Source organism: Nematolebias whitei, chromosome 1 (assembly GCF_014905685.2).
Source record: "Nematolebias whitei isolate Nwh7 chromosome 1, NemWhi1, whole genome shotgun sequence".
NCBI lineage: Eukaryota > Metazoa > Chordata > Actinopteri > Cyprinodontiformes > Rivulidae > Nematolebias > Nematolebias whitei.
The window spans coordinates 53,781,163-53,798,580 of NC_056498.1; the positions used below are offsets into that span (position 1 = coordinate 53,781,163).

Here is a 17,418-nt window from a genome sequence, read left to right on the forward strand (position 1 = left end):
AGTCAGCGCATGTAAACAATGTAGGTTTGGATGGAATTAGAAAAATGAATATGCTGCTAAACACACAGACAAAAAAAACAAAAACAATTAGTGAGTCAAGTCAAATTTATTTATAAAGCACATTTAAAACTGCAACAAAGTTCACAGTAAAGTGTGAATAAATCAAATAGTTTTGTTAGATTTTACCCACAATTCTCAACACGGTAACGTTTGGTAACTCTTTGGTAAAATGAGAAAGTGAATGGTTGTTTGTCTCTGTGATAGACTGGAGACCTGTCCAGTTTGTACCCCGCCTCTTGCACAGTGACTGCTGGATATGGGCACCAGTGACCCCCGCAACCTGGAAAGAAAGACAATGGGTAAAATGTAAAGATAATGGACGAATGGGTAAACCATAACTGTGAGGGGGTAAAGGGACAATTTTGTGTTTGTATTAAATAAATTATCTTTGGCCATTGCAATGATCAACTTGAAATATTGAACTTATTTTCAGATGCAGATTAAAACGTCTTATCAGTGCTTTTAGTCTTTTCTTCTAAAACCCAACCACAGTACACTTTTGTACCTGAGTTAAAGGAAAAAAAAACTACAGTATTGATTAAAAAAAAATCAAAGTACTTTTCCCTTTAAGTTTTTATCAAAAGAGCCTGCCAACAGTTTAAGAAACCCTCACTAAAGAAACAGGTGTTCAGGCACCACACATGCTAATGTTTAGACAGATGATGTTCTAACCCCCCCCCCCCCCCCACACACACACACACACACACACACACACAGCGAACATTGTGCTGAAAGAAATGTGAAAACAATTGCATAAAGAAGGGAATCAAATGCTGATGGGTATTTTTTTCTTTGTTAGACAATCCCTTTATCTTCCACGTGTCTGTTTTCTTTTAGATCTTATGTGGTTTTCTCATTCATCCAATTTATCCATCAGTCCATCCATTTTCATTTTATTTGCTTTTCCTTTCCAGGTTGGAGGGTAGCTGGTGTCTGTCTCCAGCAGTCACTGTGTGAGAGACAGCAGACGAGTCGCAAGTCCATCACAGGGCCACATGGAGACAAATGAGACAGAGAACCATTCAAGGTATTCTCAGTCACAGCTAGGGATGGAGAAAACTCACACATACACAGGCAGAACATATAAACTCCACACAGAAAGGCTGGTAGGTGAACCTGCAACCTTCTTGCCATGAGGAGACGTCTCCAACAACTGTGCCGTTGTGCCATCCTCTTTCATGAATTGCCTTCATTGTGTGTGTTCTCTGTTGTGCTTTTTTTTTTTTTTAATCTTCACTGGCTCTGTAATGAGGCGCACGCTTTCCTCCCTGCTCCCTGTTTTCCTCCTGTTTTTTTTTGCTTTCTGTCCGTGTATCGGAGCAGCTCCTATTTCTTCTGAAATGAAAACTGCTGTTTTGGATCTGACCAACTGGATTTTCAACACAAATGAAAAAATATTTTCAACAAAGCGACAGGGTCCTGGAGAACGCTCATCTGCTCAGATGACACACATGCATCTGGATATATCTCTGGAGGTGATATGTCTACCTCTGCTGTCGATCGAGGATGCTGAAATTGCATATAATTGGAATTATAACAGGTTTCCTGTTTTTGGAATAGTCTGGATCCTGGTTTATCAGCGTACAAAGAAGACGACTGCAGCTAATTTGGCCCATGTCAGGCTGCTGCCTATGTGAAGGATTGGTCCGTGCTTTGAGAACTCAAAATCAGCTGATATACGAGCTAAACTGTAAAATGGAAGTGGTTTGAATCGCAGGCCACCTGCGGCTTTGGGACCCGTCAGCATGAAAACGACCTTGAAGAGGCTCGTAGGCACGGACCAGCAGAGTGCACCCTAATCTGGCATTTTGGACCTTGGAAGTATCGGTACAGACTCAAAGGCTGACAAGGAAAAATAGTCTGCCTGAATAAGTCAACAATTGTGGATTATCTGAATCTGACTCCCTGGTTGGCCTCGAAACAGGCCGACTCGTCAATTTCTCCTGGGAAATGTGTAAACTAAGGAAAAGCTTAATTTACCCCCCCCCCCCTTCTATGGAGGCTTATCAGAACTGTGATGGCTGACCATCATCTTACCAGGACAATAGACTGTTGGTGCTTCATGGACTGCCTCGTTGTCAAATGTTTATGTAACGTTCATAAATGTGCTTGGCTGGCAGTTTTATTTTTATGTCTTAAATTCAGTCCTGTTAGGACAAGGTGTGACGTGGTCTTTTTTGTAATGCCACTACCCTCTCCTCAAGACTTTGTCCCTTTTTTCTTTCCAAGAAATGTATTCTGAAAAGGATAAGAAGGCCACGCTTTATAGCAGCAGCTTTGTGCACTCCGCCCATCTTTTGGACGACTGTACGGACATATTCTCGCTGTATCTCGGTGCAATAATAATAATAAAGCGTATTCTGATTCTAAAAAAATTCCCCTAATTTGTTTTTTTACAGTTAAAGTGGACACATTAAAGCAATCAAAATATGTTTCCTGTGCTTTGTTGATTTGAAAAATCTTGTTCAATGAGCTGCTTTGAATTGCTAGAAAAATGTCAAAGAAATCACATCTGGTCTTTATTTTATTTTTCAACTTTTACTTTAAGTCATGCTGCTTTTATTTTACTCAGAAGAGAGAAGTCCAATTTTTGGGGGGTATAAGCTTTAATAGAACATAAGAAGAAGTTGTGTTTCATTTTACGTCAACTCTATTAGTACCTTTTTATAGCCAAGCAATTTATTTCTCATCTATTTGACTTCATATTTTTTCTTTCACTTTCACAAGTTAAATTATGGAAATTTCTTTATATTTTTAGATAGATGAGACAATAACAAAAATGACTCGGCAAAATCAAATGGCTATTATAGTGGGGAAAATAAGATTATGTAAACTGTTATTAACGTCTAATGCATTTAGAAAGTGTAAATGGACCTGTCCAGGATGTCCACGGCCTTTCACACAGTGACTGCAGGACGTCGGCGCCAGCATCCCCCACGACCCAACAAAGAAATTAGTGGATAAAGATGAATGAATGGAAAAACATCCAGGCAGTCTGGGGTTTATGAAGCTGATATGTGCTGCAGACATTGTGGTGTGAGTGTGATTACTGTATTAACTGCTTGATTGGTTATTATGTTACTCTGTTTGTCTTTCCAGAGCAGCGTTTTAACGACCTGGGCCAGTTAAACGAATGACTTGTGATTAAAATTGGCCTGAAAAATAAATCATTACCAACTATCCATGACTAACTGCAGATGAGAGAAATGTACTTGCACTAGATTTTTATAAATATTACAATATTTTGATGTGAATTACTATCACTGTGGTGTAATTTCAATGTGGATTTTCCCTCCCCCCATGCTCACACTTATAATCCATATCAACGTTGCATCAACTGTGTACATGGTTGGGTAGTTAAGATGAAGTGACCTTTAGACTTTGTAAAGGAAATTGAGTGATCATGCCCCCCCCCCAGGGAAGATCAACATGCCATTTAATAAATTAGATGAAACAAGCATATTTTTAAATGGTATTACCAAGGCAAATTCCTGCTTATTTACAATATATCAGATGTTAGACGTTCAGTTTTACTGTAATCCTAATGATGAAAATGATAAACTGAGCCTTACTCCATCTATATTCATCAGGCTCTATTTGCTGCTCAAATTAATTTTGTCAGAGCAGGGTTGATGTGAAGCTTTTGCAGTTACAGTGGGGAGATAAACCGTCTGGACAGACTTTAAGGTATTTGTTGCAGCTACCCAAAACAAACGAGCATAAATAAAATTAATGAATGAATAAATTGAAAAAAAAAACCACAACATATATGAATAAAATAACTAAATTATATAATATAATAAATACAAAAAACAAATAAAATAAATGAATACAATTAAATAAGAATTAATGAATTAATTAATATTTTTAAACTATTACTTTTGGAAACAATATCCTCAAAGGCACAGAAAAGACACTATTAAGGCCTGGTTTTACTTCACAAGACATTGAATGTCGCTGAGGAACAGCTTCTACCCTGAAGCTGTTAGACTCATAAATCCTTAATCAGGATGATAAAAACAGACCTAAAAAAAAAAAAAAAAACCCACTGTAATGCCACTTTGATTGTTATGTGCTGCTGATTATCCATGCTGCTGATCTCATGCTGCTGATTTATTTAATCTGTATTCATTTGTACTCATCTGAACAGACTCGTGTTCGTGCTGCTGTTGTTCAGTTTTGTACTACTAAGTGTTTAGCCTATTAGTTTATATCGTAGATCCTTAGTACTGTTTCTTTTTATATTTTTGCTATTGTTGGATGTAACTGGGACCCTGTGTGCACCTCATATATCGCATGTGATGCAAATTACTATAAAGAAACTTGGACTTAAGTTTGAACTTGATGTGAATGTGGAACCTCAAAGAGAAACTGTGTGGGGTGGGGGGGGACTCTTGACTGCAGACAGCTAGGTTGGAAGAGTGGATTTTTATTTTCAGTTGATGATGGAGGAGTTGGAGGAGGAAGAGTTGGTTTTTCTGTTAACTGAGGAGAAGCAATATTGTGTAAATTTGTTCCAAAGAAACTGTTTCTGACGGACAGTGCAGGAACTTGTCCCTACGCTTCCCAGCTGAGGCGTACTTTGTTCTGGTCAGCACAGTCATGGTAAGTGCAGAGAAACAGGACTTTTCTCCTTTATGCCACCCCAAAATTGTTCAGTCTACTTCCATGCATTGACTAGTTATTTTATTTATTTATATCAGTTTCATTTGACATTTTTTGCTGGAATAGGTTGAAAGATGGTTGTATTTTCTTAACAGTCTTAGCCTGAATTGACGGAGTACTGCAGCTACTTTTCCATGTAATCACACCTATTAAATTCTGACCAGCCTTACAATACGTCGCACATACCCTGAAAGAATCTAATTATTTTTTTATTTAAAAAGGGGATGAGAGAAGAAAAACATGCAACTTTCATCATGCAACCACGTCAGCAAAACTTCTCACTTCTCATGGACAATAAACCAGGTTTTATTCATAAGGGAGAACTCCAACTCTTAAGTGTGAAGCTGGGGAATTTTGAATACCTCCACACCTGCCCTACGTCAGACTTGTGACTTCAGATTATAGAAGAAAGTTCAGTGTTTAGTTCCAGAACCAGGAGTAGATCCACGTGGAGGTGGCATTCTTTGTTTTTTGGTGGGAGCTGAGACTGGCTCTGTCCCAGGAGCCAGAATTCAGCCAGCAGGCATTCACCAACAAGCTCCCCTCCCAGGTGTGTCTCAAGGGACTCAACCTGGTATCCCATCCAGCATGGACTGATATTGCCTTTTGGGACCACTGAATGCTGGGACCAGTTTTCTATGGAAGACTCTACCAGAGACAAACACCTGAGCCACCACATCCAAAGGAGTACTCAAACCCCTGCACCATATCACTGTAAGGTATACTGTGCATAACAGAATAAAAGCATAATTTATGTATTTATTACAAACATGGTGTATGGTATTTAAAATATTGTGTTTCAGTATAATTTTTGCTTTGTGTGTTCCACACATTTTGATTGTTTTGCCTTTTGGGAGGAACTTGGCAGTCATTCAAAAAGAAACGTGTCAAAAACTGTGTGATTGTCACAGTGCATGCTTTAATACAAGTAAGGCTTTTCTCACCACTTTCATTTACTCTTCAGTTCCTACATGTTCACCAAATACTGAAACAACAAGGTGCAGGTGGTGGGAGACAGAAGGACTCGAGCTAAAATAACATCATTGCTGGACAACGTCTCCCACCCCATGCATGAAGCTGTTGCTGAACTGGAGAGCTCGTTCAGTGACAGATTACTGCATCCTAAATGCACAAAGGAGCGTCACCGCAGGTCCTTCCTCCCAGCAGCTGTTCCACTCTACAACCATCACTGCTCCCAACAAACTCAATAAGGATTAAATACATGCTGACCTCTGCTAAAACACACACTCTGCCTGTAATACTGTACTGTAAATAGTCTGCCATTCTCAATGTTCCAATACATATTGAACATTATTATTTATTGTTTATCTTATTTCTTATATATTGTATTGTTTAACATTTTAGGAACTTTTGTGTGAAATCTTATCTTTTTATCTGTTGCTGCTGATACACTGGAATTTCCCATCCGTGGGACAATAAAGGCTGTTTCTATTCTATTCTATTCTAGCAAATGCTGTAAAAACAGGTACAACCCCCCCACACCCCCCAGCCCCACACACACTCGCCACAGCCTCTACGCCCATACCTGAGAACAGGAATCAAATGCTTCCATTTCTCTTTATTCAAACCCACATGAAGGTTGCCATTTTTCACTCTCCAATTTCCCCCCACTCTTTTTCTGCTCAGTCCCAGCATGTACTGTATGTATGTACGTACGTACGTGTGTATGTATGTATTAGTATTATTAATGATATTACTAATACTAATAATATTAATAGTATTAATAATATTATTAATATTATTGGTAGTGTTTGTAGTAGTGTTTTGTGGGGGTATCCTCAAATCTCAGAGCTACTTTATTTTTTTTTTAAACAAATATTTCCAGTATAATCATAATTAAAACTTAATCAAGATTATGCACAAATCTTGTTCAAAATCAATTGCAATTTTTTGATTTTATAGTTCTTTCTTACAATTAGGCAGAAAACACTTAAGTTTAGGGAAATTAGTATTTTAAAATCAAAGCAATCAAATAGTAATAAGTATTTTGTAATAAAAACATGACCTAATACAGTATTCATAGACTGTGGATTATCTAAAGTTATCTTTTTCTATCTCACCACACAGTTCTATTAGAAATTAATATGACTTGGAGCTCTTCTGCCACAAATCACTCCAAATCGACCCTGTGTGTATTCTGAAAACAAAAGCAACAGCTTAGTGAACATTTCCAAGTATGGCTTCAGGTGGAAAAATCCACTTGAATAACAGGTCACCGGCCTCCACTACTTTAGATAACTTCTTACTTCCTCTGTTTCATTTTTGTCCATTAATGTGACAAACGCAACATTTTGGAATATTAAAGCAGCTTTTTATTGTATCACATTCAACTTTGCTGTAATCATCCACTTGCTGTTTCGTGGAAAACCTTGCTAGGCAAGACGAATTATGCAATGCACGAAGTAAAGGGGATGGAGTTCAACTTGTCCTCCCACCAAAATCTTTACTAAATCATAAGCTGTCAAAAGCTGTCCCAAGTATTTCTCTGGCAGTTCCAATAAAACCTGTTCAGTCTATTCAGCAGATTTTCCTGAGTAATTAGCACATTGTTTTAAAGAAGAAAAAAAAAATCTGTATTTTATGTGTGAAGGGCAAAAAATGAATTCTTCTCACCTTATTTCTGGATTATTAAGGGAATAGAAATCTCAGTAGCTTCCATGAGTGTCTGCTTCCAGTCCATGCCATTAAACATTGAATACCTTTGAGTTTTAAGTGTTAAACTAACCAGGAAACTGCAAGCTGCACCTTCATTTTGACCCCTATACATTTTGCATGACGGTGTCATATATTTTAAAACATCCTAATGTCCAATTTATGTTAGACCTGGGAAATGTAACAGTTTTGTAAGAATAAGAAATGTTACCCGACCATTTTAAAGACAGAAAACCATCCAATACAAAGCAAACACACTAGTTTTCAAGACATATTTGTCAAAAAACAAAACACTCTGACAAGTGAGAGACATGCCTCAGGCATATCCCCATAGTTCCAAAGGATTGCCCTTTAAAAGATAATTTTTATATTTCCACTTTACTGAACTTTAAAAAGTCAGATAGCAGGGGACATGGTGAGATTTGGCAAGCAGCAGATGGTCATGTTGTTTTTGTCCCCAAGATATTCCATCTACATACTTGGCATCCTTTTGAGAGAGCCCAAAACTTAGCTAAGACATGTGGCAGAAATTGCCCTTTTAGAAGATTCTTATCCTTGTGATTATTGTGCACATTTCCACAGTTTGTGCTCTAAATGTGCATATTAGATTGTTTGATGGATATTTGAGTAGGTGCGAAAAATAAACAAAGCAAAATAAAAAACGTGCTAAAGGTGTTTCTATACACTCAAAGACTAAACATCATGGAGAAAAAAACTCATCTTTTAAATGTTACTGCCTAAATGCCCATATAAATATACAGTGTATGATTAGGTTAAGCCAAAACTAATAATACAGGCTGACCTTTAGGAATCATTCACTGTAATATTTCAATTATAATCTTGAATATGTGTAATAGTATATTGTATTTGGATTGCTTTCTTGACAAAGAACCCACTGATAAGTACTGGTAATGCAGGTTATGCTAAAGTATTCCACCTCATCTTGAATGATATAGGCCTGCACAACATAACATTTGAAGTTTCCAGAGTGATTGATTAGTATGAATGCTGTTTCAGTATTGATACTACTGTTTTCCTGCTTTTTTTTTTTCCAGTTTTGTAAGCTAAATAATTCTGCATACTTTTGTTTAGCTATCATTCTGCTGCTTTTTAGCTTTTAAATAACATTTTTAATTACTAACTAATTTTAGCTTCTAGCTAGCCCTTTCATACTTATAGGTTTTTGATAGTTTCAGCTTTTAGTTATTAACCTTTGATACTTTTCATTCATTCACTCTTTATTTATACAGGTTAGTCTCAGAGTCATGAGGACCCATTTTCAAATAAAAAAACCCAAAAAACCCAAAACAAACAGATGCGGTACAAACAGCACTGAACGTCATAAAAAGCATATAGAATGAAAAGTAAATGTAAGTAGTGATCTTAAACAGGGTAAAATACTAAAAACAGGAATGTCTGAATTGATTTTTGCATTGAACTCAGTTGTTTAAAATTCCTTAGAGGTAAAAGTCGGCAGCTTCAGATCTTTTTGCAAGGTGTTCCAGGTTACAGGAGCAAAGTAAGAGAAGGCCCTTTTGCCAAATTCGGTCTGCACTGAGGAGACACTGCAGGTAATGATGTATTGAGAGCGCACGCTGTGACTGCAATGACAATGTGACATGTAGGAGGAGGAGCTATAAAAAGGCAGCAGACCAAGGACTGATTTAAATATGAAATGTATCGGTGAGAGAGTCTGTTTGAAGTTAATGACCAGTTAAGTGAATACAGGGTGCAGTGGGTACGGTAGTTGCAGCCAGTTATGAAACTTACCGCACCGTCATAGACAGTGTTCAACATCTGCAAGGTACTTGCAGGAGCATTCATGCAAATAATGTGCTTTTAGCCACTTTTAGCCATTTGCTACATTAAGCTTTTTAGTTACCCTTTTGGAACTTTGAGCTAGCATTTGGCTACCCTTTTTAGTTAGCACATCGCTACTTATGGCTTCAAGCTAGCATTTTACTGTTTTTAGTGTTCTGATTATTTTAACTTTTGCAAATCAATTTCAGTTTCAACAAATCTCACTGGGCTTTCAGTGCTCGACATTCTCACTGTTTTTAACAGAAAATGCAATTTCTGTTGTAATTTTATTGTAGTGAGTGATTTGAACTGAACAAACCTCTGACTTATTTAACAAAATAAAAAATAAAAATCTACCGCCATTTTTATTTTCCCAGAGAAAGAACAAGCCTGAGCTACAAAGCTCTTCAGCTGATACTTCTGCAGTTTTCCAAATAAACATGTCTGAGATGAAATAAACATGGAATCACTGAAGTGTGGAGAGATCAAATCTGCAGCAGCTCTACAGGACTGGTTCGACTCCAAAGGCTGCCATCGTATCGGCAATATCAGAGAGGTGATCTCACCGTGAAACACTTTGGACTCAGAAAATTTACCCATCCCACCCCCAGCATGCTCACCCTGCTGTATTGCAACGATAAAGAAGCATTACATTTTACATGCAACTGACGATCATTATAAAAACTATCATTATGTCACGTTATGTGTCAAATGCTTTAAACATAAGTTGCTCTTGAATTTTTTTTTGGTCCATAATTATTTATTTGAGCATCATGAAATGTGTCTAGTAAAAGATAAAGTCAAAAAGCTCTTAATGTCCACCCTTTGAATAAACATAGCTACGCTCCAAATAAAATATCAATGTTTGATGCAATAAAGCAAAGAAGAGCGTTGATGGCAAACCTTCTTCTGTTTAACCTAATGGAGTTTCAGTTCACTGAAATCAGAACATTACAAATGCAGCACTCTCCTTTTTGTGTGTGCATTCGTTTCATGATGGTAGAACAGCATTTTACCTGGATATACTGTACGTGCACATGTATAACCTCAGCAAACACTATTATTATGATAAACTGTGGCTTGCTTTTGCATGCATGGAGCACTAAGTTCACTATTATTGAAAAGGTTTTGAGGCAAAACACCTGTCTCTTTTTCAGCAAGATTTACAATGTTGACATATGGCAAAGCCCCAGACAAAGACTTTATATTCTGTGTCACTAATCTGTACGCCAACATGATCATTGATGTGCACCTTTTGATGTGCTCGTAAAAAACACAAAAGAACCTTTTACCAGTATGTTTGCCGACTCTGTAGGCTTTCATGTGCAGGTGAGCACTCAGAGTACGGACAAAAAGTTAAAGAATTAAAAGATACAATAACATAGTTCGGCCTAGAGCTACAGCTATGTTAAGGAAAATTTAAAGGATTTGCTCTTTTCTTATGAGTAAGAAAGAATAACATTTGGTCGGGACTTTACTGGGCTCTAAGTGAGAAACTGATTTAAGAAACAAACATTGTGGTTTAAGGCTTTTGTTCAACATGAGATAAAACGTAGGCATGACTACTGTAACTAATGTTATCACTACAGCAGATGCATTGGAGTCAACACAATTTTTAACTTTAAAATAATATGCCAAAACTTTAAACTACTTTAGTTAATTGTACTATATTCTGAAAAAAAAAAAAAAAAAAAACTTATTTAATACATATCTTTAGTGAGATTTGCAGCTCCAACCTGCACTTGCAGTGCATTATAAAGTAAATTTGCTAATTACCGTCAGCTCACAAAGTACTTTACATAAATTTACCTATAATGGTCAGATGCAAAATATGCAAATTATACATACTACATTTTCTAAGGTTAAGGTGAGGCTCCTGAACGGAACCGATGCTAGATAACTGAGTCACTATGTACAGTATATACAGAATGAGTGGGATACACGCCTTATAACATCACATTCATTCATTTTACATTCAACGAAAACATCTCTCTCAAGTTTACCACACTCACTTTAAATGCCAACATGTTTGTCTCTTTTGGTCACATTCATTAGATTTTCCTGGAATATACAATGCTCTAAATTAGATTTTTATTTTTTTATTTTTTTTTTAGTTCAGAGTATGAGAAAAGCTTCTGGGCATGTAGTTCAAGCTACGCAGCATTTAGATGTTCAGAGTCTTGGAAAAGGAGGATGTAGTCACAGTTGAACATTATATGATCTTGGATTTTTTCTTTTTTAATTGTTGAAAAAGGTGTGTGCCCCCCCCCACCCCCCTCAATAATCAGAGTGTTCTCTTCAGTTTATTTCAGTAACACATTTTACTAAAACATAAACAAAAAAGTAAAAAAACACGTCTGGAACTTGTATGTTAACACCAACATTTATATATGATTTACAAATATCTAGCCTGTTATCCATGCAGGGATGCCTCCAGAATGTTTTCAAATAAGTAGCTAGATGGTATTCACTGACTTGGCACACCAGAAGCAAAAGCCATATTAAAACTTCATGAACTTTATTATACTATGTGTAAGATATTGCACTGTAGTAAAGTTTTTTTTTTCTTTTCTATTTTATACTTGACAACAGCACAGCCACTACACCAAACTCATTGAAGCTTGCCTTATCCTGTCTTATATTCAAATTCATAAAAGTATATGTGAATACTGTCCAACTTTCTGACTACATGGGGCTAGTAAGTAAATTTATAGAGGGAATTGCACCTCTCCTGATCCTCTTTTGGTGACGTCCCTGTTTACGTGTTGGTCTATGGCTTAAATTTGTGTAAACGCATGAGCTACCTGATGAAGGCTAACTTTTTTAGATCTTTTAAATTAAGAAGTGCAAATAAGATGTTTTTCTGAACAAGATGCTGTACCATAATTGCATATCCTGATGCATGTTCAATAATCCAGGTAGAAAAATCTAAAAAAGTTGCATAGCTTGCATAACTTGCATAGCTTTTCATTTAGTACATTTGATATTTTATCCATTTTATTCCAGTTAAAAAACAACTTGCAATAAGAGACTTCTGAAGTGTTAAGATAAGAGAACTTTAATGATCCTGCAGGAAATTGTTGTGCCAGTGTTTCAGTACAAATAAATGTACACAAGGAATCACACAAGATTGATGTGTGTATATATAAAAACAAAAACAACAAAAACAACAACAACAACAAAAACAACAACAACAACAACAACAACAACAACAAAAAACAGAATATATAAAAAATACCATCAATTAAGATCTAAACAGGTCAGTTGCAAACATGTGTGAAATATTTTAATGTGAAAAACATTAACGTGTTTATTGTGGTGCAGGATTAATTTTATTGTCCTATGTGCAGAAAGGGGGAGCAGTTGAGTAGTTGTATAATATTTTAACAGTATTTAGAAACAAACAAACAAACAAACAAACAAACAAACAAACAAACAAACAAACAAACAAACAAACAAAAGGTTTGTAAACTCAATCATTCAGGTAGATAACAAAAAAGGTCAAATCATGTCATCTGGACCAGTATTTAGAGACGCCATCCTTGGATTGTTTTGGTAAGAACGTAGCTGGACGCGGTGACGTCACACGATCACATGGGTTTGTTGATACAGGAAGTAAAGATGGCGGTGCAGACCTTACTGTCAGAATCTGTCATCGGTTGGTCAATTTTCACCCTTATACTTCTGGTAAGCACTTTATAACATGCTTGTTTAGTTTTCTAACGAAGAGCAGCGGCAGATAATCCCGTTCGGAGGCGTTAGGAGCCGGTGGAGTCGCTTATATTTCACATAATCCGGCGCAACATACGTCATGAGGAAAGGCTGCGGATTGGATTTATCTAACTTTAGCCATGACGCACTAAAATAACTGTTACTGTATTTGGTACGCGCTCTATTTTATTTTATTAAAATAAATGTCAGTGTAAAACACTGCTCAGTCGAAAGTATAACTGGATATTCCTACTTTACTTGACCTAGCGTTGCCATTTAGCTGTCAACACTTCTTTAAAAATGTGCAATTCCGCATAAATACTTCATTACTGCTGGGAAAAGCGCTCTGTTCTTTGTTTCCCGTCATTAAACTCTTTTTTTCTTTCCTATGCAGTCACAGCTAGACTGACCTCGGTGCTCTGCTTCCTAAATAAATGCTTTTTAAATTTGTGCACCAAAGTAATCTGCGGCCAGATTTAGCTCTCATTATCTCTTAGCTGTCATTCACAGTCGCAGGGCAGGTTAAATTGGGAAGAATAGACTAAAAAATCCGCATGCCAACAAATTGCTTTGTTTTTTTGCCCACATTTCTATTTAATCAGCAGGTTCAGATCTTATTTGGATGCAAAGCCAGCGTCTTTACCTGACAAAACGAGCAGCCAGAGGCTTAAAGCTGCGGGTCTTTAATTGATTAATCTTGTCTGTGAGTGGCAGACTAGCAGCTCGTGCTGCACACTTGTTTGCAGTGTCCTTATTTCTTGCAGCTTTTGTGTCTGGAATATAACCTTGTTGTTTCGATGCCTTTTCTTGGATGTTCCTAGGTCATACCCTTTTTTTTTTTCTGCCTTTCTTAATTTTAAACAGCAGAATTTCAAATTGCTAGTCCAGTTTAATTACTTAGTAGATGTACTCGACTGCTTTTACACCGAGGCAACAAAATGCCTTTTCTTACCTTGGTAACATGATTTTTTAAATCTTGTAGTTTGATAGCAAGTTTAAGATGTCAACTCCTCTTACTCATCCAGTTTTGAAGAGCTTCTAACACAGACTTACAGTAGTCCAGTCAAGTTACAGTAGTCCAGCCTGGTTGTAATAAATGCATGGACTAATGTTTCAAGGTCAGATCTGGACAGGACGGACTTAAGCTTTGCTATCTGCCTTAGCTGAAAGAAGCTTTTTTGAAGAACATAATTTATCTGCTTATTAAACTTAAAGTCCAAGTCTATTTAAAAAAAATAAAAAAAGTCCAAGTCTAAAACTGTCCCGAGATTGGTAACGGACTGTTTTAGATATGGCTGAAGGGAGTCCAGGTTTGCAGGGTCAGTGGCAGAGCTAGGGTTAAACACAATGACCTCAGTCTTCTGATCATTAAAACTCAAAGTTCGCAGCCATCCAAGTCTTGATGTCATCAAGACATTTTAACAAAGGGCGAATGGAGGAGGAACTGTTAGGTGTTAACGGCAGATAAATCTGAGAGTCATCAGCATAACAATGAAAGGAAAGACCGTGTTTCCTCATGATAGACCCTAAGGGGAGGAGATACAAAGAAAACAGAAGGAGTCCAAGAATGGAGCCTTGCAGGACCCCGCAGGAAAGAGGCACTGAAGTAGATAGTGTTAGCAATATTAACACAAACTCCTGTCGCTCGGGTATGAATGGAACCATTCTAACGCTGCACCAGTAATCCCAACCCAGTGTTCTAGCCGGGATAAAAGGATACTGTGGTCCACAGTATCAAATGCAGCGGTAAGGTCAAGGAGGCTTAAAACTTAAGCAATAATTACTAGTCTCAACTCTGTCTGTTAGCAAAACTTCTCAGAAACTACTGTATGGAGTTCATTAAATTTTTCTGAAAATCATATATCATACATTAACGACTGAATAACTTTAGGTGTCAACCTAATTCAAGATGGCTGCTACAGCTAATCAACATTAACCAACAACAAAATGGCTGTAACTCTGTAACATAATAAACATTGAGATTAATTCACACTGTACTCAAACTGCGCTAGAGTTTTCTTCTACCGGACCGATACCTAGGTTTTATCCCGGGCCAGAGTTCGCCTTTTTGTTCCGAGACAGAGTTCGATGGCGCGTTCACACCTCTCCAAACGAACCGGACTTCCTAGGCAAACGAGCTAGAGTTCCATTAAAGCAGACTAAACAGGGCTGGTGTGAATGCACCCTCAATTTGTTGTTGCTGTAGCTGAGAGTAAATTGCAACACAGATTATATGAGATGATGCATACTGGTGTTTTCAAAATGGCTACAACACATTTTTTATAAATTGTCAGCACAAAATGCTAAAATTATTGCATGCACTGTAATATGCATTCCTTCAATAAGTCCTGGGCTTTTAAATGCTCTTCTAAATCTAATTTTAATATTCTTCTCTATTCTGTCAACATATTTCTTGACATTTTTTTGTTATTCCTACATAAAAACCTAGCTCTTTTTTACGATTTTTTGCAGTTGAAGTTTTAGAGTTAAAACATTTTTGCCTCTTTGTATTGTGTCTCGTATAAAGTTTTTTTTATACTTAACATAAATGTATCAATTATATTAGCAGAACACTTTCAGAATACTGATTTAATTGAAGGATCGTTGTATTGCTGACCATTTGTTTTAATTTCTTTACTTTTTTCTGTTAAGGTTATTCTGGCGTTCTGTTGGATCTACATTCGGAAGTTTCAGAGTCGACAGGATAGTGAGGTTGTTTCAACCGTCACAGCAATATGTGCGCTAGCCATTGCTTTGATAACCTCTGCGCTTCTACCAGTGGACATATTCCTCGTGTCATACATGAAATATCCCAATGGCACCTATAAGGTTAGTATGTTATTAACCGTTATTTAACCAGGCAAATGCCATTTAGAGCACGGATCTCTTTTATAAAGGAAGCCTGGACCTGAAGCGGACTAAACATGCATATTTTGGACTGTGGCCGTTCTGCTTACAGTTACAGGAAAATCAATTTAAATAAATAAGTATGCCATCAGGTAAAGTATTAAATGTTATACACATTTTTAGGGTTCAACATCTCAAAGTAGTTGCTATTTTTGTGTATTAAAGTGCTATCACAGCTTACATACCTCTATTGGCGCTTGTTACCTATTTCTATGTTATTGCATTATGTCATCTGTATATTTTTGTTTTGGCTTAATGTTTAGTTTATTAAAGCTTAAACCTGACTTTTTTTGGGGGTGTTGCAGGAGTGGGCAACAAGCAATGAGACACGACAGCACATTGAAGCCACTGTGCTGTATGGCTACTACAGTAAGTACATTTTTATTATGTTTTAATAATAAAATAAATACTATATTTGTACACAAAATATTCAATTAATTGGAGAGAGAGGCATCTTTATAGGAACTGAAACAATTTTTGTTTTGGTTATTAGTGTGCTGTGATGTTAGCTCAGGTTTGTCTTTGAGGTGATGCTTGTTCCAGTTCAGTTTTAATAAGGATCCTGGCATAGTCTGGTTTCCTCCCACAGACCAAAACATGCATGTTAGACTGATTGGTAGCTCTAAATTGTCCCTAGGTGAGAGTGTGAATGGTTGTTTGTCTCTGTGGCCCTGTGATGGACTGGAGATCTGCTGGATATGGGACAGATATAAAAGCTACTGTTTCAGAAGATATTGAGAGTTTGAACTCTGACAATGACCACACTCTTCATTTTTAAATTCAGCATTTGCAAAACTAATTGTTGATAATTTTTCCAAACTTGATTTAAAAAACAAACAAACGAAACGAACAAAAAACAGACTATTATGACTTGACTCGCACATCTAAATTTAAGACTTTTCCAAGATATGTTTTACAGTTGCTCACATATTTTTGAGTACCATTCTGACCTTCTTGATGACATTTTAGTCAAAATAGTTGGTTTTCCTTTTCATATACTGCATTGAGGATATAATGTTCCAAAGTTTATTTTAATTGAAAAAAAGTTTTTATGACAATGCAGTAACTTAGTTTTACGATGGGCAAATTAAGTTTTAAAAATCTGTTAATATTTATTTTTGATCTTTTACACAACTAATTGTAATTTTTGTGTAAAATGTATGGTAAATGTGAAATCTATTTTTATTGTGCTCATAGTATCTGCTGCTGTCCATTGATTTCTTGTAACTTGTTTCAAACTCTTCCTTTTTGATTCCTAGTTAGCCAGAACAGGAAAAAACAAACAACACAAACTAAAACTGTAGTTAACAAGATGGTGTCAGTTGATTGTAATCACTTTGTGGTCAGTGTAGGACAGGTTATCTGTCAATTCATTTTCCAAATTACTTTTATTATTGCTTTTTTAAAATATTTTCTTTCCCTATAATCTCTATATTTTAACCTATGCCCCCCCCCCCCCAAAAAAAAAAAAAAAATCGATATATATCGATATATCTACATCGATACATCGAGATATAGAGATCTAGAGAGAGATATAGATAGATATAGATATAGATGTGTGTGTGTGTATATATATATGTGTGTGTGTGTATATATATATAT

The 17,418-nt window shown here is 36.5% G+C and overlaps 1 protein-coding gene across 1 annotated transcript in view; it reads left to right on the plus strand.

Moving 5' to 3' along the window:
• The first annotated feature begins 12,808 nt into the window (after positions 1-12,808).
• Positions 12,809-17,418, plus strand: part of lmbrd1 (LMBR1 domain containing 1) — a 54,234-nt gene continuing 49,624 nt past the window's right edge. The window contains exons 1-3 of the mRNA XM_037693634.1: positions 12,809-12,885; positions 15,562-15,738; positions 16,122-16,185. Of these exons, the coding sequence (XP_037549562.1) occupies positions 12,820-12,885; positions 15,562-15,738; positions 16,122-16,185 (307 nt within the window). The 5' untranslated portion in view covers positions 12,809-12,819. The remainder of the gene's footprint in view (positions 12,886-15,561; positions 15,739-16,121; positions 16,186-17,418) is intronic.